The 25,025-nt window shown below is 48.8% G+C and overlaps 1 protein-coding gene across 1 annotated transcript; it reads right to left on the bottom strand.

The window, feature by feature from the left end:
• Nucleotides 1-1,289: 1,289 nt before the first annotated feature.
• LOC121671426 (G-protein coupled receptor 183-like) lies at nucleotides 1,290-6,078 on the bottom strand. Its single transcript, XM_042043085.1, has 2 exons — nucleotides 5,931-6,078; nucleotides 1,290-5,008 (listed from the first exon to the last, which is right to left on the bottom strand). The coding sequence occupies exon 2, from the start codon at nucleotides 4,973-4,975 to the stop codon at nucleotides 3,917-3,919; it is 1,059 nt and encodes a 352-aa protein (XP_041899019.1). The 5' UTR covers nucleotides 4,976-5,008; nucleotides 5,931-6,078; the 3' UTR covers nucleotides 1,290-3,916.
• Between the last annotated feature and the right edge of the window lie 18,947 nt (nucleotides 6,079-25,025).

Genomic DNA, 25,025 nt, shown 5'->3' with positions numbered 1-25,025 from the left:
CACAGCTTCTCTGGACCACCTGTTCCAGTGTCTCACCACCCTCAAAGTAAAGAACTTTGTCCTAATACCTCATCTAAATCTGCCCTCTTTCAGTTTAAAGCCATTCCCCCTTATCCTGTCGCTACAGGCTCTTGTCAAAACAGGACCTTGGCAAAAATCCCTCTCCAGCTTTAGGTACTAAAGCTTTAGCTTTTCAGTGCTCTAAGGCTTCCCTGGATCCTTCTCCAGGCTGAACAACCCCAAGTCTCTCATCCTGTCTTCAAAGGAGAGGTGCTCCAGAACCTGAATTATCTTGGTGGCCCTCTTCTGGACTTTCTCCAACAGGTCTATGTTGTTCCTGTGCTGGGGACCCCAGATGCAGTATTCCAGGTGGGATCTCACCAAAGTTGAATATAGGGACAAAATCATCTCCCTTGACCTGCTGGTCATGCTGCTTTTGATGCAGCCAGTATACTATATCCTGTATCTGTGCATGTATTACCTATGGTTGTGTGTCCACAAAGGGTACTCTCTGCCCTTAGATAAAAGTGCAGTTTTCTCTTCTTAGAAGACAGTACAGCAGCAATGGGCTGCACAAAAGCAAGAATTACCTGCGTACTGTGCAGTTATGACTCTCTGCACGGAATGCCTTCGATCCCAGTGTGCTGTCGTGTGCTTCCCACCCACGCCACAACCACCCGGCTTACGAAAGGCGCCACATTCCTACGTGGCAGCAGCAGACGCGTGGGGGAAGCACCAGCCGCGGATGTCATCGTCTTCTTAGATTCGTGGGCGTCTTTTTTAACACCGAGTAAAGGTTCCGGCTCCCTCTTTCGGCGGGAAGCGGCGCTGTCCCTCTCGCCCGAAGGCACCGTCGGGGCGGGCACTGCGCCCTGCGGGCTCCCCCCGCCACGGGTACCCCCAGCCGGGGGCTTCGGGGGTCTGCACCCCGGGGGAGCCGGGGGAAAGGCAGGAGCAGCGGCCGAAGGGAGCCGGTGGAGAGGTATTTAAAAGACACACAGATGCTGCACTTGGGGACATGGTTTAGCGATGGCCTTGGCAGCGCTGGGTTGATGGCTGGTCTTGATGATCTCAGAGGTCTTTTCCAACCTAAGTGGTCCTGTGATTCTGTGTTTCTGTGATTCCAAGTGACCGCTGGTGGGTCAAAGTGTGGCAGGGGGCGGTAGCTGCTGGGACAGCGGGGTACAGCAAGCATCACGTGAGGAGCTTGGACCGAGTGGGTGAACAGCGAAGTGTAGGAAAATGTTATTGTGCCTCTAGACAAAATGCTCTGTATGGTTTCTCTTCAATTTTAGTGAAATGCTCCATTTTCAAGCAGCCAGGGAGCACCCACAGGTGGGCAAGCTAGTCTGGGCAATACAGAGTTCTTCAGAGTTCTCCTTTGCCCAGACTTCTCTTGACCCATTCTGCACAAGTCCCTTCCTTTTCCATCCCATGGATGTTCCCTCAGCTCCAGCTAATAACCTGCTGTCCCTGGATTGCTATTTTCAAAACTAAAGGAGCCCAGGCTGGCGTCCATCTAGAGGAGGAAGGCCGGACCCCTCCTTCATTTTGCAGCACTACACTCAACTCTTCAGCTCTTCTGGACTTGCTCCAACAGGTCTATTCCAAAGTCTCCTATTGGTGGCAAGAGATAGAGGTACCTTTCTTAATAAAGTACTTCTGAGAAAAACAGTCCAATGAGGAGCAAACGAGGTTATGTTCATACTCCAGCTTTTCCTGAGAAGGCTTGGTCATAGATTGGCTTTTTCTCAGCTGTGGGCTGCGGCCTGGCAAAACATCTCAATGCCTTGGTCTTGAGAAGAAGGGTTGGCCACTGCTGCAGACCCCTGCTCTGGTGTTCACATGGAGACCAATAGCTACGAACCACTTCTCAACCCCCAATACAGTCCCGTGGAATTTGAGTTACAAAGATAACAGAGCCAAGATCTTCATAGCACGAGTAGGTGATATTAGGGGCAACAGCCACCAGCTGTGGATGGGGAGGTTCACAGACAGTGGGAAAAATGTTTTTATCCAGAGGGCAATGCAGCGTGGGAACTGTCACCTCAGCAAGGGGACCCTCCTTTCCTGGAGTTTCCAAGCCTTGTCTGGATGAAGCCATGTCCAGCCTGACATGATGCCAACCACACTCCTGCTTTGGGTAGGCTGTTGGATGAGGTGATGCAGAGATTCCCTTCCAGCCATCACATCCCAGAGACGTTAAAAGGACAATGTAACTGTACGGCAATTACCAGCCTAGCCAGACTCTTTCAAGGGTGTGCAGACCACTGATACCCTTATATTATTGCATCCCAGCTCTTTCTTGTCCATTGTAATATGCTTTTCAGGACAAAGGCTCTCTGCAGGTCAGCACTGAGGTTAGACCTGCTTTGGGGAGGGTTCAGATAGCCTCCAGAAAGGACCTACTAGAGTCTGTTTCCCACCTGAGTTATTTTAGGCATCCCTCTTAGTCAGCCTTCAGGATGCTACAGTGACCCATACCATACATAAAACCATCACCGTCCAAAAGCTCATTCATGTGCATTTAAAACAATAAAGGGCTGCATGTGACTGTTATTAACTTTCTAGGCATAAAAAAGGTTATTACCTTAAAGAATGATTTGTATTCATCGAAAGCGTCTATTCACGAAACTTTTTCAGGTATACTTTCCAGCAAATTAAGCAGCTTTTTTTTTTTTTTCCTTTTCATGTCTCTGTGTGTGTCTGTCCCTTCCAACTTCAAACAAAAGGCCAGACATGCCAGGAACTGTGAAATCCTATGCGTGGGTTTTTTATCATAGTCTAGCGACTTCAGAAAAGAGCTGAGGAGGCTCCTGCCAACTTTCTCCTTGTCTGAGAGGCACAAACCTCAACGGGAACCTGATGTCCCAGGGCTCCTCCTCTTGCTCTGGCAATAGTCACAACTTCCTTAGCAAGGCTCTCCGACTCCTCAGGGCACCAGCTTCAAAGTCGATCAAGGTCACATAAGGCCACCCTCTGTTCTTGTGCCTATTTCTCTACTGCCTTCAAATTAAGGACTAATGGGAAGGTTTCCCCCCCACCCTGTGCATCCAGGGCAAGTTTGCAGCCTTAGAGCTAGGCTGGGCTCCAGGCCATCCCCACCGTGCCCTTCCTAGCAGAGGGTCCCAGGGTGACTGCAGTGCCATCAGCTGTGAGGAAGGGCACCCTGGGGAAGAAGCAGTCACGCAAGTGGTGAATGTAGGCAGCAGCACATCCAGGAGCTCTACAAATTCACATCCTCGCCCCTCTTCCTTGGGGGAGGGCTTTTCCAGCATCTCCCACACGCCCCACATTTACTGCTTGCCCCAAGCAGAGCCCAGGTGCAGGAGTGGGATGCTGGGTGGGGAGAGAGTGGAGCTGATGTTTGTCAGTGTGGAGAAGGGGCTGTAGGCCATCTTCTGCATGAAGATAACATTCCAGCCTTCTCCTGAAATGCCCTGAGTCTGTCTGCTCCATGCTGTCTGCCCTGAGCCCTGCAGGGATGCTGCTGTAGTGCTCCAGGGGCAGTGCAGGGGAATGGGGCAGAGGAACATCCATGGTGGTTACCAGCACACCTGAGCCCCATAGGGGATGTGGACAGGCATGGGACAGGGGTGCAGTGCAGTGCTGAGAAACCTCCAGCTGGGTTTGCCAGCCAGAGCAGCTGCACAAGCTGCCTCCTCCGGGGTTCAGATGAAAATGTGCCGCTCTGTGCTCCAGGCTGGCAGGTCCAGCAGCGCTGAGCACAGAGCCAGGCAGGCAGAGCCAGGCAGGGCTGTGTCCCTGCGAGGTTGGCTTCATGAGAACCCCTGGCTCCAGGCAGGGGAATGATGGAGCTTGTTGAAGGTGCTGGTCCTGCAGCTCGACTCTGCCTCCTGCCATCAGGGATGGTCCATAAGTCGCAGGCCGGGGCAAAAGGGAGGGGGCTGTGCTGCTAGACAGAGACGGAGCCGGGCGGCTGGCTGTTGCTGTTGCTGTCCGAGGGGGTCTTGGCAGTGGAGGAGGTGGCCAGTGAACCGCTGTTCCTGAAGATGCGGAGCAGCCTCCGCTTGTAGCCCCGGAAGGCGAAGAAGTAGATGATGGGGTCGATGCAGCAGTTGAAGTTCATGAATGCCACAGTGACTTGCAGGGACATCTTGAAGGCTTGCTGCTCACGGCAGGATGGCTGATAGAGGATCTTCCTGACCATGAACTGGACAATGTTGAGGTGGTAGGGACTGAAGCAGAGCAGGACAGCCAGCAGCACCACCAGGATGACGGTGAAGGCCCGGTGGTGGTGCCTGTTCTTCACTGTCAGCGAGTTCTCCTTGGCTGTCTGGCAGAGCTTGAGGTTGATCCTCACGTAGCAGACCAAGATGATGCCCACAGGCAGGAAGAAGCCAAGCATGCAGGCCACCAGGAGCAGGTAGGGCAGATTGGGAATCTCCTCAAAGTTGAAGTACTCCATGCATGTCAGTTTGTCTCCCATCCTTCGCGTCATGGGCCACAGGAGCAGTGGAGCCGTCTGCAGGAACACCAAGGACCAGATGAGGACACAGATGCCCCTGGCACGGCTCATCTTCCGAATCCTGCTGGGGTGCCTGGTGCGTACCACAGCAACGTAGCGGTCCACGCTCACACAGGTCATGAAGTAGATGCTCACATAGGTGTTCATGTAGAAAATGAAAGCTGTGATCCGGCAGAACCAGTCCCCAAAAGGCCAGTCAGACTCCAGGATGTAGTAGGCAATCCTGCCTGGCAGTGCCAGGGTGAAGAGGGCATCGGAGAGGGCCAGGTTGACCAGGTAGAGGTCGGTGGAGTTGAGTTTCTTCTTCCTGTGCTGGAAGGTGATACAGAGGGCCAGGACATTCCCACAGGCACCGAACACCAGCAGGATGATGTAGAAAAGGGAGAAGGTGACTTTGGTTGACAAGTGGTGGTTGTGCACGTTGCAGCTGCTATGGTTGCTGGAGGTGAGGTTGGTGGGCAGGAACACATCCTCCACAAGAGCCATTTCTGCAGTGCCTCACAAGCTCTTGTTCTCTCCCTTGGAATAAGAACAGACATGAAACTTGCAGCTTATTGATAACAGGAGTGGCACCCTTAGAGCTGGCCCTCACCACAAAGCAAAAGCCCTGTCCCCTGCTCCAGCCACCCCCCTGGCAGCATACAGCTCGAGTCATTTGGAAAAATGCTTCTCTTGTGATTTTGGTGAGAGCATCTCAACAGTGGTTGTGGCTCATTCTCCTTTTCTTATCACGAGCTCCTCTTAATTTTGTTTTTTCCCAAGTCCAATCAATATGAGAAAGGACTGGGGGTGCTGGGAGGGGGAATTGCCTGTCACACAAGGAAGGTCCCAAACTCATCTGGTGGCAATGATGTAATTTACTCATTACTGCGAGGGGAATGGGGAGCTCCACGGAGAAAATGCCCAAAACCTGGAGGGGCCGGGGGCCGGGAGGTCTGCGGGACCGGCGGGCAGAAGTGCTGAGGAGCACCTTCGCAACCCTCGGGCGGGACCAAAGCAGGAGCAAAACTGAAGAAATTCAAAGAGAGGCAAAAAACCTAGCCTTCCCTCCAACCCCCCCCCCCCCCCAACCTTCCCCAAAAATCCCGTGCTCCATGCTCGTCCGATCAGGGAGCTGGGAACACTCCGGCATCGAACCCCCGCTTCCCGCACGCCCTCCCGCCGCTCGCCCCGCTTTGGGCACGGGGTCCGCGCTCCCGGCCGGGGACAGCGGTGTTCCCTGGGCCGCGGGCTGCAGCAGCTCCCGGGACGCGCCCCCCGCCCGCCGCTCACCGCCCGCTGCCGCCTCCCGCAGCCCGGCTCCGCTCCGAGCGCCGCCGCACCGGGACGGGCGGGATGGGGCAGGACGGGCGCAGCGCTGCCTCTCGCCCGCCGCGGCGCGGACCCGAGGGGCTGAGATGCTCCAACCCACATGCACGAAAGGGAAGTCGGGGGCTCCAACCTGAGAGCAGCGGTGCCGCCGCCTTCACCTCCTCCTCTTCCTCCTCCTCCTGCCCGAGTTTTGGGGGGCGGCGGGCGCGGAGCCTCCTGCCCGCGCCCGGCACTCGGGCTCCCCGGCCGTGTGAGCGCCTCCCGGGATTCGCTCACATTATAAAAGCACCGTGAGGTTTGGGGGTTTTTTGTTTGTTGGGTTGGTTTTTTTTACTTCGGGTTAGTAAAACCTTGTGTTCTTTCTGGGTGGGGCTTTTTTTTTTCCCTTTTGCTGTGTGAGAGGCACGCTGCCGCCGCGGGGGATATTCTCAGTAGTGGCTGCCCTGGAGAAGATAAATGACTGTACCTGCGCGGCAATCGCTCCCGACATCTGAGCCAACTTCGGGTTTTACTCTGAAAGCTTCTACAAGGATGCGAAATGCAACTGAACGATGAAAACAACTTCAGCTCTGGTTCACGTGCGGTCCAGAGTGCTCACCCCGGGCACACACACACGGCCACGGCAGCACGATCAGACCACGGCAGCTTTTCCATTAAAGTTGTGGTAAATCTTCAAAGGATCTTATTGTGTCTGTGGCCAGTGCAAGCCACGCAGTGCCTGTGGTGAAACTCAGATTTGCCTTTCACACACACGGAGACATCACCAGGCACAGCTCCTTAGGGCAGGGATTGAGTAGAATGAAACAATTTGCCCTTAGTGGAGAAGTATTTTTGTTATTAAGATGATACATTGCGTGGTGCAGGTGGGACAAAGCCCCTTGTCCCAGCTGGAACTCTCACGGCAGGCTCTGTCCCCACAGGGTGCCGAGCAGTGGAGGGCTGTGATTTAGCCCTCAGCCCTATATGTGGGCGTCTTACAGCACGGAGAGAGTACTTTCCTTCCTAGCACTTCCCAAAATGTTTGCAGAAGCGCAGCCTGCCCTGTGACCAGCAGGATGGCCTTCCCCATGGTGCCTGTTTTACTGGAGACCGCTGGGGTTTTCAAATCCCAAGAGGAATTTTTATGCTCTTTTTAGTGGTTCTAGGGTTTGGGGGGTTTTCGTGGTGGTGGTGATGATGATCTTGCTGGTGTCTGGTTTTATCCCTCCAAAAAATTCCTAATATATCAGGAAATTCCCATCACAGGGCGTTTGGGATGCTACTGAAAAACTGAAGCCAAGAAATACCAAGGTTAAAATTACAGTTAAGCTAAATATTTCCCTCTGGGTCAGTAAAGCTCAAATTATTATTTAATTGCCTAATATTGCTAATGTTTTAAAACAGTGACATTAAACTCAGTACTAATCTGTGTACTCATGTACCGTGAGTCATCTGTATAGAAATTACACATTATTGTCATGAACTTACTAGAAATTGAAGGCACCTAGCAAGAGTAATAGTGAAAATCGGCTAACAAGCATCTGTTAATGGAGATACTTTTGTTATTCGAGGGTTTATATTACACGGAGGGAAAGGTCTGCTAATAACAGAATAACTGCTGAGTAAATTATTAACAATATTCCCTAGTAAAATGGGGATTTTCTACTTGCACATCTGTCAAGAGTTAAGCTAATCAGACTTGCGTGGGGCTCGGAAGTTTGTGAGCTGTTTCATCACGACGGTGAAAACAGCCAATGGATCTAACACTGCAGAAGTGTTACCTCTACAAAAGTCCTGAGCCCACACTGGCGAGTGGATCCAGGACCATCCTTTCATCTCCCTAAAGCACTGCACGACACACAGCCGCAGCTGAAAAAAATACTGGTCACATCAGTTCAGGCTCACTGTGGCACTGATGGTGCAAAGCTCCTGTCCGCCTTCACTACAGTCTCTCACATGGGAGTTTTATCTCCACAGATTCACACACCGTTGAGGAAATAAATTTGGATGAAGCTCAGCAAAATGCCATTGGCTTCCATTCCCAGGTCCCCACAACTCCTCGGATCCGTCGGAATCCCCATTGCTTGGCAGGGACGGACGGGGAGGTTTGTGATGCAAATTTATGCCCGGGACTTTTCTGAGTAAACACCCCCTTTGTATAATCCCTCCGGTCCCCTGGGCTCACACAGGCACTGAAAAGAGAGCTGCAGATCCCAGAAGGGGAATCATGTGCTGATGACCCATGACCTGCCACCCGCCTGGGGATGGAGGACCTCTCCTGGGAGCCATGGGAGTGGGAAATGCCATCGCTGTGTCAAAAGGGGGCCTGGATACAGCAGGGTCGGAGGGGTCTCAGCCCCTGCGCAGAGGAGGGAGATGACCCAAGTGGCATCACCAGCCTTGAAAACAGGTGGAGGAGCCCAAAGTTCTGGGTGACAGCCGTGTCCAGGGTAACAATTGTGCCCAGGGCCTTGGGAATAAGACAGAGGGAAAGCAATGCTCTCTGCCTGATTTTATTTTTCTTTTTGCAATGCAAAAGAAAGGAAGTGGGTTCTTCTTTTGTGCAAAACACGCTCCTGCCCTGTGTGCAGCAGGTGCTGTGCTACAGGAGTGCAGCCCAGCTCCACCCGTTTGCACGGCTCCAGCAAGCCCAGCGGGGCTGCACCACTCTGTGCTGCACAGCAGGCAAGGCCCTTTTCGATGGGGAGAGGGACTGAGGGGATCCCCTTCCCAGCTGTGGGGACCCACTCCCTGCCTCTGCAACACTGGATGAGCTGAAAGGGGATCCCCCCTCAGACAGGGTAGAGAAGACCTTTCCACCCCAGTTTGCAGCCCTCTCATTTAAGACATACTGCCCTTTACTGAACCCAGTGGAATGTTGTGTGGGATTTGAGGAGTGAGGTTCAACTTCAAAGTTCATCTAGGCTTTCTTCTGTTGTGTCCATGTTTGCATAAACTTCCTTGGGCCTGGCAGGGAGCAAGCAGAGTCCCACAGCCCAGGTATCCATCCCAGCGTGAGCAGGACCTGCTGTCCCAGGGTGTCCCTGGTGCCAGAGACCCAGCCAGGACACAGGGGACACCTTCTGGGGGAGCGCTGTGCAAACATTCAGCATGGAGGGTCTCTTTCCTGAAATGTGCATCATGGTCCTTAACCATGGCATGACTCCAGCCAGGCCCCTGCCTGGTGGCCACCACATGATGCTTCCCAGAGCCAGATGTTGGGTATTTCAGGATAGATGTGCACCTCAGAGTCACATCATCATCACAGCACACCACTCTCTGCCATCCCATGAAGGCTGCCTGCAGCCTCCTTTTGCTGCTGGAGACCTTGCCATGGATGTTGCTTCGCAGCCCAGCAGGAAAGCCAGGCTGCAGCTCCATTGGGATCAGGTTCTTGAGGCCAGCAGCTGAGCCCAGCCATGGTGGTGGCTGTGGCTGGCGAGGAAAGCTCACGAATTGCTGCGCCTGCAGGCAGGCACCTGCACACGTGCGGGGAGATCCATCACTGCGCTTCATCCACGGCTTCTTCTTCGGGTGCAAAGCCACTCTCAGGTAGTTGTTTACATCTGGTGGGATTTCCCAGAGTTGAGAGATGATTTGGAGTTGGACTTTCTGAGGGCAAGGCAGCATAACAAATGAGGTAACAGCCCTTTCACAGAGACACAGCAGGAAGTTTGTGCCTCCTCTTTCCATTGTATCATCATCGCCTCTCCCTTTTTGCTTTCCCCATCGACTTTGGTTACCTTTTCTCTCTTCTAGTGCAAAACACTCTCAGGAAGCTTTGGGTGTAGACACAGAAATCTCCAGCTGCTTTCAGTTTTGATGCAACAGGCAGGGATTTTCCACAGCTCAGCCCCTGCATCCCAGGTCACCATTACTCATCTGGCTGTAGAGCAGAAATTAGGAGAATCCCTGATTTTGACATTCTTCTGTCCATTCAGTAACAGCAGTTACATGGGAGGACAATGTTTTGGAGGCTTTAACTTGATTTGATGGGAACTGTAGAGGAATAAAAATATGAAGATTCCAACCAATTTGTGATAAAAATCGGAAGAAAACAATTACTGGAGCTTTGATATGTTTGAAATCTGATCTGGCCCTAAATCTAAGTGGGAAATACTGAATAACAAAGCAGCTGAAATCTGCTTCTGCATGACATGACTGACTTTGCTCTGCACATGCAGCACCAGCTCTGGAAATGATGTTGCAGCCCCACGTCACGACAGTCAGAGGGGTGGCACAGCTCATTTCAACATCCCGAGCAGTGGAGCACAACATGGCAGCACCTTTGGGAGCTTCCTTCCACATTCCCTTGATTTTAGTCCCAAAATGTGGGCCTGAAGCCCTGTGTGTGGGCCACACAACCACCACTGTTCCCATGTGCCTGTGGCTTCGCTAAGCCTGGCTGCCGAGAGGGGCTTGCTGTGCTAACAGGGGCAACTCTCAGTCAGGAGGGTCAGGGCACCTTAGTAGGAGAAATACCAATGAAATTCACAGTCTGAAATAACTTCCTCCAGTGAGCATGAAAGGCACTTTCTCCCACGCTGTGCTATGACTTAGAAGCTCCATTTTGATTTTGCAGGAATAAGATTAAAGTTTTCTTGGTATCTGATTTCTGTGGTTAAAAACAATGTTTAAATGCTTGTTTGAAAAAACACAATCATACGGCAAGTTTGGAGAAGTGAGGTCCTATTTTTATCTGTCTTTTTCTTATGCTAGGGCCACAAATGCTGTATGTGCACATACAAATTTGTAATGTACATCTACAACATGAGCAAAAACAACTGGTGTAGAAGATGATCACAAAATACAGAAATGAGTGTTTGTGATAGAGAAAGTGCTAAAAACACATCTTAATTCCATCTGGATCTCTAGGATCCCATACAACAATTTCTTTTGGCAGGTCACCCTCATATTTTGTGACTTGTGAGTCTTTTCCATTTATTCTTTGCGGTCAATGTTTAGGCCATGTTATGACCAGGTTTTGGCCATGTTTAACACATACCAGGTAAATCCTATGGCAAGTGTAAAAATTAGCATCCTCGTGAGTGTCTCCATGGGGTGCTCTGTTCAGTGCACGAACGCCTCAGAGAATCACAGAGTGGAAGGTTGGACGGGACCTCTTAGGGGCAGCTTGTCTGACCACACTGCTAAAGCAGAGCCAGCCTGGTTGCCCAGGACTGTGTCAAGACAGCTTGTGAATATCTTCAAGGATGGAGACTCCACAACCTGTCTGGGCAACCTGTGCCAGTGCTCAGTTGCCCTCACTGTGAAAAAGTGTTTCTTGATGTTCAGAGGGATCCTCCTGTGTTTCAGGTTGTGCCTGTTGCTCTGGTCCTTTCATTGGACACCATTACACAGAGCCTGGCTCTGTCCTGCTTGCACCCTTCCTGCAGGCATTTATACACATCATTGATATCCTCCTGAGCCTTCTCCAGGCTCGACTCACAACTGTCAGTGTTTCCTCTCAGGAGAAATGCTCCAGTCTCTTCATCATCTTTGTGTCTCTCCAATATGTCTGTCTCTGTGTACAAAGGAGCCCAGAACTGAAACCAGGACTCCATCTGCGACCTCACCAGGGCTGAGCAGAGAGCAAGGATTATCTCCCCTAACCTGCTGGCAACACTTTGCCTAAGGGACCCCAGGATGCCATTGTCCTTCTTTGCCACAAGGGCACATTGGTGCCTCGTGTTCAGCTTGGTGTCGTTTCCTCAGCAGAGCTGCTTTCCAGCTGGTTGGCCCCCAGCCTGTACTGGTGCCTGGGGGTGTTCTTCTGTAGGTGCAGGGTTTTGCACTTCCCCTTGCTGGGCTTGATGAGACTCCTGCCAGCTCATTTCTCCAGCCTGTGAAGGTCCCTCTGGACAGCAGCACGACTTTCTGGCATCTCAGCCACTCCTCCCAGTTTGGTGTCATCAGCAAGCATGCTGGGGGTGCCCTCTGCTCCATCATCCACATCATTAATGAGGATGTCAAATAGGACTGGACCCAGTAGTGACCCCTGGGGCACACAATGAGTTACTGGTCTCCAGCCAGCACCCGTCTTGCCAATCATCACCTTCTGGGCCTGGCTATGCAGTTTTCAACCCACCTCAATGCCTCAGCTTCATCTGCTGATTTATCTACCCAGCACTTGCATGTGAGAGACCGGGGTGCTCTGTGCTTTATTGTGGGAAAGGAAACCTCAGAGAAGTCACGGTAAGAAGTGAATAGCTGGAGACCTCGACACATGATTTTTTTTCAGAGCGGTTTGCTCTTGCTTGCTCAAAGGGTGCCTGTAACAGGTGTAGTGCCAACCCCAAGCGCTCAGCACTCCTGTGTACTTCCACCTCCTCAAGCCCTAATCCTGCAGAATCCTGTGGCTTTTGGGAGAGGGTGGGACCAGCTCACTGCAGAATAAAAACATTTGTTAAGGAAAACCTTTCTTAACAAAGGCCTCCCTTTGCAGTGCTGGTCAGAGTGAAGTCTGGCTTTCGTGGCTATTTCTGCCTAGACTCGGTGTGGGCAGAGCAAAGAGACAAATCTGTTTGCACCACAACAATGATTCACCTGCAGAGAGGCCCACGCGGCGCCGAGCACGAGCACGGCACAGTCCCGGGAGGAAGCAGTTGGCCAAAGGTGTCACACACCCCTGCACGTGCTGCATGTCTGCACGGGACCTGGACTGGCTTGGCACAGACAGTCCTAACGCAAGAAGGTCTTAATTTATAGGGCCAGAACTTCTGTGGGGGTCTTTGGTGTTGCTTTTGCTGGAGGTCCTTTGTAGGGCCTGGATTTACCTTTCTCTGTAGCTCCCTTCCCTGGCAGATCTCTTCTCCTGAAGTCCACTTGCAGTGGGCAAGGGGCTGCAGCTGTCAAATTTTACCTTTTAGGGTTTACTTGTAAGACCAGATAGATCCTTTCCACCTTAAATTGTAGTTTCCAAGGTTTGTTGGCTAAATACTGTTTTAAAATGTTTTTTATGCTTTTGCTTGTCTCCTGAGTCGAAGTTGAGGTTGATCTCCTCCCTTACATGCTTGGGAATATATTTTCGAAATTATTTCTTCATAGAGGAACTTCCGCTTCTTGGGGTTTCACTCACTTGTAATGTATTCATGAAGACTGCAACATTTTAGCTGCTAATGCTTATTGAAAACACTTCAGTCTCTGGGCTGTACTGTAGCTACATTTGATGCTTAATGCTTTAAATGATTTGTGGTCATGAGGAGTTTGGCCTGTCAGCATAGTTATAAGTGGAGAGGCTTCTGAGCGCTCCATAAAAACTAGAAAGAAAATGGTACAAGCTTTTTGCATCTTTTTCATGTACATGGGAGATATAGAAAATTGACCTCTAAATAAAGCTTTTTTTAGGAAAAAACAGAATCACATCTTAGCTTAAGGGAAGATGCTTTCAAGAAACAACCCCTCCCCCCCTTTACACATAGAAGTAGAGCCTGCTCAGCATCACATTCAGCCACCCCACAAAGCCATGAGCCATCGCTCAACAGGCCAAAAGAGGACCCTGCCTGACCTCGGCACAGAGAGAAAAAAAATTGTCTTTTAACGCCCCATGGCTCTAAGCCCCTTCCTATTGGGAAGGTTTTGCACAAGTGGGAAGTCCCAGCACTTCCATTGCAATGACTTGCAGCGATGCCTTGAGAGGCCTCCTAGAAACAGAGACTAGACAGGAGTAAGGGAATAAAGGTAGATATTTATTTGAAAGGTATTTCAAAGGTAGCCCTGGGGAGCCAGAGGCTACTGCCAAGATGGACCCCAAGATGGACGACAGGTCATGAGTTCTTCACACCTTTATAGGTTTGGTTCATTTGCATAACAGGGTTAATTCTCCAATTAAAGCTTCAGTTTAATGATGTAATTCCCCTCTGCTTGCCCCCCTTTAGAGGTTTTTTGTTTTATACTTTTTGGGCGTAGGACGGTCTGAGTGTCCTTGAAGAGCAGGCCTGGAGAGGCTTTGTTATGTCTACCTAGCACGAGAGAGCAGAAGTGAACAAGCTACAAGAAACCTCAGAGTTACACACTAGGCAGTATAGGATTTGAAAAATATAAAAGTTAAAACCTAGGGCATCAGCAGAGACAGGGATAATTCCTCTCCATGAGGGGCCAAACATTCCCCCTGCTCACCACTCTAGCATTTCACAGATTTTACCTCTGCCATGAGACACAGAGGAATGATTTGCATCTCATGGACAGGGATCTGAGGCAGGGAATTAAGTGGTATAGATTGCTTTCCTTACAAATTGCAATTGTATGGTTTAGCATCATGAAGCCAGAAATCCCAAAGAGGGACCTTGCCTGTGAGCCATGCTGGAAACATTTAGGGGCTGTTAAAATCACGCATTTGTTATTCTGCTGGTATTTTGCTTGTGACATTTGCATGTTGTGGAAACAAGTTTCTGATTATTATTTTTAAATTTGTTGTTACTGTTTTTGTTGTTTGATTCTCCATTAGCATTAACTGTCTGCAGCAGTCCAGGCACTTTGGAGCTGTTAAAATGTGTAATCTTGAGATGTGCAGTCAGAGAAAAGTGTTTTGTTCTTCACAACCACAACCAAAGTCTGAGCTCAAAGTCTAAAATCCTGCTACTTTGAAATAATTTTCAAGTGCAGGAACAGGTCTCCTTCCTCACCCAGGTCTTACAGCAGTGCTGCTGGTTCTGTAGTACCATCACACGTAGCACACATGGTATCACATCATCTACTGCTGGCTACCCTCAGGCAAGAGGGAATTCAGCTCTCTTCCTTAATGTGTCTTCAATCACTGACTCCCTATAACATGTGAATGTCCCTGCTTAGAGGGGGGAAGTGACCACTGTGGCTGCAAACGGTTGGTGTCAGAATGAGTTAAAGCTTGGCTGATAGAAAATGGGAATAAGGAAGAGTATTTCTAAAAGGGCAAGAAACAAAGGGGATTTTTTTTCAAGAGCTGGGGGAAATTTGAGGGAGACTAGTAATTTCCCATCTCTCTAGTGTGATAGTCATCTGATGACTTCAGTTAGCTTTGACCATTAATTACACAATTCACAGGAACAAACACAGCAAAGGCACCTCTTTGCAGTGGTCTTATTAGTGGGGTTTTCTGTTTGGTTGGTTTTTGGTTGGGTCTTCTTTTTGGTTGGGTTTTTTTTGGTTGTCTTTTTTTAATGCATTTAAGTACCCTGGGACAACAGAGATAATTCTAATATGATTTAAATGCCAGTCCCTATGAAGAGTACAATTAGTTATTCACTAGAAATGGAGACAGTGTAGTTTCAGTAGCTTGACTTCGATACTCCTCAGAAAGTGTAGATAAGGATATGCACAGTCTCCCCACCCACACTTGGTTCATGAATTAATAGCCTGGCTGTGGCTGGCAGATGGAATGCCTCGAGGTGAAAAAGCAGTTTCTGCCTTCAGCTCTTTCTTGTAACAGGGAACAAAAGGTCTGATCACAGCCATGCCACCCTGGCTGCCAGAGGGAGGCCTGTTGGAGGCCAGTCCTGTCACCCTCCCAAATGCAGACAGGGCTCCCACAGCTTCCCGACACCCAGGTCCCACTGCCTCACCACGTGTCGCCGGCCAAAGCTGTGCTTCACTTCCAGGCTCTGTACACACAGGTGACCCACCAAACCCTCAGCAGCCAGATTTAAAGCCAGATCCACCAACACAGGTCAGCATTTGCCCACTGGCTTCGTGCCGCTGGGTCACCCAGCACCCAAATCATTCTCAATTTCACTGCTTGCATGCTTTTTATTTTGCAGACAGTTGTTCCCAATATTTGATTTGTATGGCTGACCTGTTCAAAAACCACAAACACTTTTTCTGGTGTGATAGGTATTGACAATGTGATTGATGTTTGCAATGCTTGTAGTGGCTGACTGGAGTGAGGATGAGGGGGAAGGTGGTTTTATGCTCAGGACCACATTTTCTTCTGGAGACGTGAATGTCTTCATCCTGTTCTTTGAGGTGGAGCATATCTGTGGGGGGATTCCCCATGGCTGGCTGGGCCAAGGGCTTGTGCACCCTCATACGGAGTTCTTGTGAAAGAAGGTCTTGTAAAATGTACTAAGCTTACTGAAAAATGTGCTTACCACTTGGATAACCCAGTTTTTATCAGAAACCAGTCTGAGATAAAAGAAAGGTACCACACTGTAGCCCTTGAGTAAGGTCCAAGAAGCAAATGCTAATTAAATGAAAATTTATGCATGGAGTATGGGCTTCTGTGAAAGAAATAACCTTGAACAGACAGATCATGCTCTCTGCAGGACCACCGGAGACTGGGTCCACAGGGTAAATGGGTATCTGCTGAGCCACCCAGCTCAAGAGGCAGCAAACCATGTCCTTAGACCAATCTAGACATTTACTTAAGGATTGTTTCCTCCAAGGAAACCTTCTCTAACATGCCTCTGGGCTGCTCGGTGAGACGTGCTGCCCTGTCTGCCAGTGAGGAGCCAGGTGGCATGGGACAATGCCACAGTGGGATGGGACAGCCCTACTGAAGGAAAGGAGCTTGCAAAGGTGCAAATCTCCCTTTCTCAGGTGGTGTTGAACTTTCTCTGCTCTCCTGAGGGTGCAGGGTGCCTGCAGGGCCTAGGCACTCAGCCATGAGCAGGGTGATGCTGAGGGAACCACAACCTACCAAAGCCACAGTGATGCTGCTGCTTCCACTATAAGATGCTCCAGAGACCACGGGGGAAAAGTCACTTCGCCAACACTCCTGTGTGTGTGCATGGTACAGCAGAGAAGAAGTGTTGAGTGACTTTTGAGTTTCTGACGGCGGACATTTCTCCAGGCTTGAGTTGAGGAGGGTGTGCGGAACTGTCTGCAGGTCCTGGTGTGGATTCACAGAGGAGGTGGAGGGAGGAAGTGGTTGCTCTCATCTCTGCATGATTGCTGCTGCACACCAATTGCAAAGCCTTGTAGGAGGCCCATGATTGAGCTTGCCCTGCACAGGCAAGGAGGGAGGAGAGTTGGTGAAAAAAACCACGTTTAAGGCAAGAAAAGTGATTTTTGTAAGGGGGGTAAATGTGTCATCCCACATCACCTGCGGGCTTGAGACAAGCTGGCGCAGCCCTGCTTGGTGTAGCTGGAGCTGGGAGGGCCAGCTCAGGCATTTCTCCATGCAGCAGCCATTGGCCCTGGGACCACAGGGGCTGCTGAGGTCTGTGTGGCAGGAAGACTCCTTGCCCTGTGTGGAAGATGTTGATGGAACAGGGGGACTGGTTTCTCACCCCAGGATGCCCAGATGAGAGATGAGGCTGAGTACATCAGCCCATCTTGGCCCAGGGACTTGGTTTTGCCGAGGGATCTGGTCTTGTGTGAAAGTGGCAGCGGGGTGCTGGAAAGAAGTGGGAAGAAGCTCAGGAGAAGGAGGTGACTTCTTTCTCATTCTGGGTCTATCTGGAGCAGGGAGGGGACATGGAGGGAAACTGCACTGCTGAGCCCCAAACCACATCCTCTCCATAGTCACAGATGCCAAAGAAACGTTGATTCACAACAAGAAATTAGGAAAAAGAAAAGACAGCAAAACCAGATTTTAATCCTCAGATGCTACTTTTTAGAATACCTAGAGGTGAAATCTGCTGCCCTCTGTCCTGGGAAGCAGGCTTAATAGCAGGGAAATATACTCACTAAACACCTACCACAAATTATAGGGACCGGGTGTCTGCGCACCTAGATGCGGAACGTCGAGACCCAGAGTCCATCCTGCTTCCACCCTCATTTCCTCAGCTGCAGAGGTGAATGGTGGCAGCTCTGGGAGTCGGTGCCCGGAGAAGGAGCGGCCCGGAGCCAGAGGCGGATCCCGGTGCCACTAGAGGTCACCGTCACAACGAGGGACCGGCCCCGAGCCGCGGGCGGGGGACCCCGGCCGCCCATCCCGGGCCAACGCGGGGCTTCCCTGCTGTACGGGGCAAGCACCTGTGCCGGGAAAGGTGTGTGGGAGGGGACGGAGTTAGAACAGCCGAGCAACGTAAAGGAGGGCGGGAGAAATCAAAGGTTTGTGCTTTGACAGCAAGGGCTTCTCGCAAAGACTCACTTTGCTATACCTGATAGAATATTAGTCATTCGAATAATAATTAAATATTTTAATACTAACTAATTCTACTTATTAGAGAACTTAAAAACATTCAGAGGGAAAATGCCTTTTTTTTTTCTTCGTTTTTTAATTTTTGAAACTCCAGACAGCTTTTTAAGCCTGCAGTGTCCTATGCAAAACCTTCCCTACCACAGCAGTTGGAAGCTGATTTTTTCCGAAAGCTTCAGTGCCAAGTGTCTCCCACACTGGCACCTCCATCAAACACGTCTTCACATTTCCTCACCTCCACAAACAGCGAGGATGTGGGCAGAAATGGGGTCCCAGCCACGGCCAGGCTTTATGGGAGCTGCTGCACCAAAATCTTTGGTTTTGAATATTTTCTTCTTAGTGCTTATGAATTAAAGACATTTAAGAAAACGAGGTGTTAAACTTGCCCAAGGGAAATACCTACGATTCCCCTAGAGCTTCTCCCATGTCCTTCCTTGGATGTTTTCTCTCCTGCCTGAAGTGAACTTCAGCCTCTTTGGGCACAGAGAGTTCCCACTTACATGCCTCAAGCGTTCTTGGGTAGGGTAAAATTTAAAAGTAAGTAACCCTCATGGTTTTAGCCAGGTTTCGCTTTGAATCACCAACTCACCTCAAAGCAAAACTGAGAAAAAGTTCTGGGCTAACTCTCGTGTTCTCAAACCTCGGACTGTCGCACGTCTTTACTTAGAGTGAAATTATTCAGAGCTGATGTGAGAAGCTATTGCTCCTGTTAGAAACCAGACAAAACCCCCTCAATTTCAGCGGTTTCAGGATTTGTTTTTAGTGGCTACCCCCATATTTAGCTGGCGGAAATGCTGGTAGCAATCACCACCGCTGTTGCAAACTCACTCTCACTTTCCACCCTTTGCCAAGCGGCTACTCTTGTTACACTGCTTTTGGGGAGGACCTGGACCTAAAGTCCCACACTGGACTGTGAAATGCCACTCGATAAGGAAGACTGAGGGTTTTTTCGCCAGTGGAAGGTGATGGGCAGACGGTGTCAGGGAGCAAAACCTGGTCAGTATGGTGCAGCCACATAAAACACCTTTCCTCATGAAAGCAGGGCTGTGAGGGAGGTGCCCTCGGGAGCTCTTCCAATGAAATTTTCCATACAAAAACGTGTTTTCTTTGTGCTGTAAGTGTTCGACAGAAATGTTTTGCCTCGATGTTGCCACTGTATACAGATGCCATAATGCTGGTGGGCACCTTGGATAGAGACAAATCCTTTCCCTTTGCAGCTTGTGAAACCGCACCGAATGAACTGCAATGGTTTGGGTTGAACCTTAAAGGTCATCTCATTTCAATCCCCCTGACATGGGAAGGGACACCTTCTGCTACACCAGGTTGCTCAGAGCCCCTCCCAACCTGGCCTTGAACACTTCCAGGGATGGGGCATTCACAGTTTCTCTGGGGGCTGTTCTAGTGTCCCACCACCCCCACAGTGAAGAATTTCTTCCTGATAGTTAAACTAAACCTGCCCTCTCTCATTTTAAAGCCATTGCTCCTTGTCCTATCACTACATATCCTTGTAAAAAGGTCACCAAGCTCCTATTTACCAAACACTTTCTCAGCTGTCAGGGCTTGCAGGAGGAGAGGGAGAAAGAGATTCAGGGCCCTGCAGTGTGAAAGGCTTGGCTGGGAGGACGCTGCTGAAGAGTATTTTGGACCCTTATGTCCCTCTGTTCTTCTTGTCTGAGCCCCAGGGGCCAGCAGTCATTTCCACGTTCCCAAAGCATATTCACGAGTTTTTGCAGGCACATTGTAACAATCTGTGTTTGTGCAGGCAGTCCCAAGAACTTCCGCAGCCTTTGAGCTTCCCTGCAGCTCCTTGGCACATGTCAGGGGAGTGACTAGTGCTTCCTGGCAAAAATAAGGACGCTGGTGTACATGCTCCAGTTTAATTTGTTTTCAGAGATAGTCCTCCTGACACAAGGCTGCATGTGGGGAGGAGGGAGGAAAGAAGCCAGTGGGAGGAAGCACAACAGCCAGAGAGCAGTGAGGCCCTGGTTTCTGGAGGACACCTAAGGGTATACTGGCTTTTAAAGGTGTCATCTGGCATTAGAGCCCACGTGGTGTGGGAGAGCCCCAGATGTCACACCCAGAGTCAATGCTAATGCATTTCCTAAGGTGTGGAGGAGGTCTTGGTACATAGGGCACACAAAGCCAAGGCAGGTGAAGGTTCCCACCAGTCTCAGCTGGAGCATGTGCCACCTCAAGCTCAGGACAGTTTCTCTCATCTTCTAAGGGAATCTCCTACAGAGACTGTAGACAGCCAATAAGAAAACCTCAGTAATAAATCCTGTGGTTCACTGGACTGAAATTGCCAAAAGCCAGTGCAGCTTTACTGGGGTTTATGTCCATTTAATAAAACGTGCTTTCCATCTCACTCTGGAAGCACATGACCCCAGAGATTGAAAGCAGGCCAGGAGAAGACCAAAGGAAAACCCCACTGTAGGTATGGGACAAACTCCAGTACAGGCAAGTTAGGTGCTGATTAGAGACCATAAACGCTTGAATAGAAAACAGAGGGTGAGCCAAGGTGCTGGAAAATCCATTCCCCATAGGAACCATAGGAAAAGGTGAACTGCAGCTGATAGAAGCCTCTGTCTGGCAGCAGACGGCCATGGAAGGCTCCTTCATGTACCATTTGATGTAGAGGGGGATCTGAGGACTAATTCTTAAGCCAGCATTTAGGCAGAGCAAGGATCTTGGTGCATTTCAGCCTTCTGTAACTTCTGGCTGCTTTATTGACAACCGGCATGGTGAGGTCAAAGCACAGCAGAGACAAAGACAACTCAGATACTCTTTTTTGTTATTCAGGCATTAAGTGAAAATTGGGAAGACATACATGTACCCAGAAAGCAGGTACTGTGCAAAAAGTTTTAAATTACAAGCTAGTTAGAGGAAAAAATGTACAGTAAGACGGTTTTGGACATCTAAGTTAAAAATGGTTCCCACCAGTGCTGTCTTTATATGTTACCTACCAAACCCAAGAAATAAAAGCAACAGATCCATGTTATTTTTTAATTTGGTGATCAAATAGTCTTTAATAATATTATCAACTGCAGCTTGGAAAAGGCTGCTAGTAAGACCTGTTCCAGCCTTGCCTAGCTTTTGATGAGAGTTTGTAAACAACATTGATTGACAGAATTCAATTAATTAGAGGCAGGTTTTAAAGATCATGGGCTTGCTTTCAACAAGGAAGTTAATTCTAGTTAATTCCTTAATCAATCACAAAAATAAACAGAAAAAATTGAAAACTCCTCCCAGCAATCACCCAAACAATTTGAATTATTCTTCTTGGAGCGATGTCAATGACTTCAATGTTTAGGACTTTTGAATCTACCTAGGAAAATTAAATTTATGGCATTTTGACAAATTGGAGAATTTTGAAATAACTGACATTTTTGTGGTCTACAACTTCCTCACGAGGGGAAGCAGAGGGTCAGGCATTGATCCCTTCCCACCGATGACCAGTGACAGAACTTGAGGGAATGGAATGAAGCTGTGTCAGGGCAGGTTTGGGTTGGGTTTTAGGAAGATTTTTCACCCAGAGCGTGGTTGAACACTGGAATGGGCTCCTCAGGGAAGTGGTCACAGCACCAGCCTGACAGAGTTCAAGAAGCATTTGGACACTGCTCTCATACACATGGTGTGATTCTTGGGCTTGTCCTGTGAAGCGTCAGGAGTGGGACTCAATGATCCTTGTGGGTCCTGTCCAACTCAGGATATTCTATAATTCTATGAAAAGCATGACACAATTATTTATTGAATGAAATCACTGTGTGCATCAGATTCAGGATCTCTGGACTCACCCGCTTTCACTGAGATGTCTGCAAAGCATGTGAAAAAAAGTCAGCTCTAATATTCATACACAGCCAGTGGAGCTGAGGAAAGACAAGCCTTCTGGAACTTCAAGTGGATAAAAAATAGGGAAAAGTTACAAACTGGTAGCCTGGACAGTGAATTTAAAAACTGCACAGGTCTGGTTACCGTTATTTCTTAGATTTGGGACATAATCCTGCTCTAAAGTCCCATTGACTCCCATTGAGTCAATGGGACTTTAGAGGGACCAGAATCAGGCACTTTGTCTTCTCCAGACCTGACCACTTTATTTGGAAATATAACTTTTAAAACACACAGTTCTCTCTTAAAATGCTACAAAGTAAAGCAAGTAATTACATTAGGCTCTACCTGAAGCTCCAGAGAATTAATACAAAGGCTGCTTGAGTCTTGCCAACTTTCACTATTACAATTTTACTAGCACCATATGCAGCACTACCGTACCTGCTTGTTTCACTTAGTAAAATCGTTGGGGTTTATTTTGGTTCGTTTTGGTTTGTTTTTTTTTCCTAAGGAACATGCAATATCCACAAACAAAAGCTCCAGGGAGTGGGGACCAGCTCAGAGGCCCATATGGTCTTAGTATCAAAGTAATCAGAGAGGGAACAGGTCTGTTTGCTCAACAACCCCACCCTTTTGGCAAACATGCAAGAGTTGGCTCAGGAAAAGGTGCTCTTTTGGGTGGTTTCTGTTGCTTGCTGTCATGCAAGAAACTGAAGTGAGATTTCCAGTGTTATTTTCAGTGCCCTTGTACCCTAAAAGGAAAGAAGCTGTGAAGTAGGGAGAGAACTGGCTGTGTCAGCTTTGAGACCATGGAAAAGTCGGGGACACTTTCCTAAGGACAGCCAGGAAAGGGTTCTGCAGAGGAGAGTTTTAACCAGAAAAAGCTTAGCATGGGATTCTCAATTGACTAATTCCAATGGAGGAGAACAACTGAATGCAAATGACACGTACAAGGTTTCATATAAAGGCCAAAGTGTCTCCTAAGGCAGGGTAAAAGTTGATGAGGGATTTTTCATCACTGGACTTGAAAATATAGTGACTTCTTGCTGAAAGATGAGTTTTGAAGACCAAAGACTCTGCCAGTGTGCTACTTTGACATGCACAAGTACATTGAGCTGTGATTACTGCAAGGCACAACTGTGTGGAACTCTGATATCAATGACTTTAAGACACTGGCTAGATAAGGCTGACAAGTTTGTTTGCAAACTTGGTTCTGAACCCCAGCATAGACTAATGCACACTTGTAGATGCTAGGCTGAGACCAGTCTGTGGTAGACAGCATCTGGCAGAGCTGCCCTCTCCTTCTGACCATGTGAACTGGCTGATGGTTTGGGACAGGATTCTCTGTTGCTCTGGGAAAAAGAACCACAGAATCACAGAAATGTTTGTTGCATGGGACTGCTGGAGCTCACCTAGCCTAACCCAAAAAGGGTTTGGGTTTGTCATTTTTGTAGCTGCTCTTCAAGCAGACCTACTCTTCAGGGCTGCTGTTCCATCACCCTTTGGGCTTCCTTTCACTGGGAAAAACAAGCCCAGGTCCTTCCATCTCTCTCTCACTGTATCTGCACTCTAGACACTGGACCATGGTGGCAGCTCTTAGCTGGACCTTTCCAGTTTTTTCACATTCCCATTGAGGGAGAAGTCTCAGAACTCCAGCTGTGGATGCACCAGTGCTGGTGTACCGGTTTGGCCAAATTTAGAAATGTATCCTCTGAGAGAAGGCACAACCATCCCTCCTCCACACCAGGTTTGGGAAAAATAAATTTTCTTTGAAGGAAAGTGAAGGAGATAAAACTATTTATTTAACAAACACACAGGAAAGGAAAATAATGCTAAATAATAAAATCTCTCGCTGTGGAGAAAAAACCTGGGAAAGTGTCAGAGTCCTCCCTTTGGTCTCCTCGGAGCTGGGGCTTGGCCCAGGGCCAGGCCCTCTGTGCCTGGTGGAAAGTCCTCCTGATGTGTTCTGATATTGAAGCAGTCCAGCAGAAAAGGGAGAAAATCCAAAATTCCAGGGAAAGAAAAAAAGTTCAACTCTCAGTCTCTCTCGGGAGAAAAAGAAACTGAACCACTGGCCAAAAGCTGACTGGGCAGCATCAAGCCGGGTGCTTCCTCGCTCCCCTGCTGCAGCTGGGAAAAAAAAGTCCCTGTCTCTATGTGACCTTGAACAAGCTGCAAACTGCTTTGAGAAAGTTTTTCTTAGTTTTCCTTCCCCCTCTCAGGCTCAGTTCAGAGGCATAGAAAGGCACAAGAATTAATTTCTGGGCATTGAGCAGCGATATGGGATACACATCACAAAGTCACCCCAAGACAGCTTGGAAGGGGAAGTGCATGGTGCCAGATCTTTGAGCCACAGCCTCATGTTGTAGGCCAATGCATGGTGCAGACACCACTGTACCTCCATCCATATTCCCACTGCTGACTGTCAAAGGGGTCTAAACAGTTGATATAAACTAGGAGAAACAGAGTGATTTCGGTTACAGCTACAACTTTGCCTCAGTATCTGTATATAACTTTCCGTGCTTACTCAGCAAATCAGAGCAGAGCCCAACCTACATCCTCTTTTTCCTCGAGTTCGTCTTTCAGTCTAAGACTTACCAAAACATAGTTTTATATGCTAATTTCCTCATAGTAAACCCCTTACTGTATGTCATTCATCGATACCAAGCGGTGTACATGTAAGAGTAGGCTAATATTCTGTGTATATTACCGACTTTATGAGTTAAAGAATTACAATGTGCTTGCTTTATTTAGGTGGTAAACTTTTTTAATGAGTCTGGAGGGTCCTTTACATAAAAGTAGTGACTCTAGCTTGGAATCTCTTTCCATGTTTATTAGAAATGTGTTTTACTTTACTGTGAAAAAAGCCAAGGAAACATGCAGCCCTAAAGTCTAATGAAGTAGTTACTTGTGCAGTCAAAGTTCATAAATTTTAAACACATTTAATTTATAAATTGAAAACATAGCTTGCACTGGCTTTTTCAAGATTATTGCTTGCCACAGGGGTTTTAGGGTAGTTGCCGGGCCATGCATGTTACCTCTTTTCTTTCTAGGCCAACACTGGATGTTCATGATTTTCTCACATTTGTGTGTGTTTGTTGGGTTTTTTTAATAAAAATCTTTTCAGAAAGGTATCTCTTTAGAATATTAAAAATCATAACCCATCCATCAGTCTCAGCAGTCTCTTTGTTCTCAACTTCGATATGATTTGCTTTTGAGCTGACACTTTGAGAGCTCTTTCTCCTGGTGAGAAGCCCTCTGTCCCTCTGGAGACCTGTCTCCTGAGCTAATTGGGAAGAGCAGTCCCTGCAGCGGCAGTCTGAGCTAGATTCCCGTCTCACACCAATAAAACCTCAGTGCCAG

This window comes from Corvus kubaryi, unplaced genomic scaffold (assembly GCF_017639235.1).
Source record: "Corvus kubaryi isolate FWS band 111438036 unplaced genomic scaffold, C.kubaryi_AGA036_p1.0 133, whole genome shotgun sequence".
NCBI lineage: Eukaryota > Metazoa > Chordata > Aves > Passeriformes > Corvidae > Corvus > Corvus kubaryi.
Note: the sequence above shows the minus strand (reverse complement) of the source record. Positions and strands in the feature narration are given on the sequence as shown.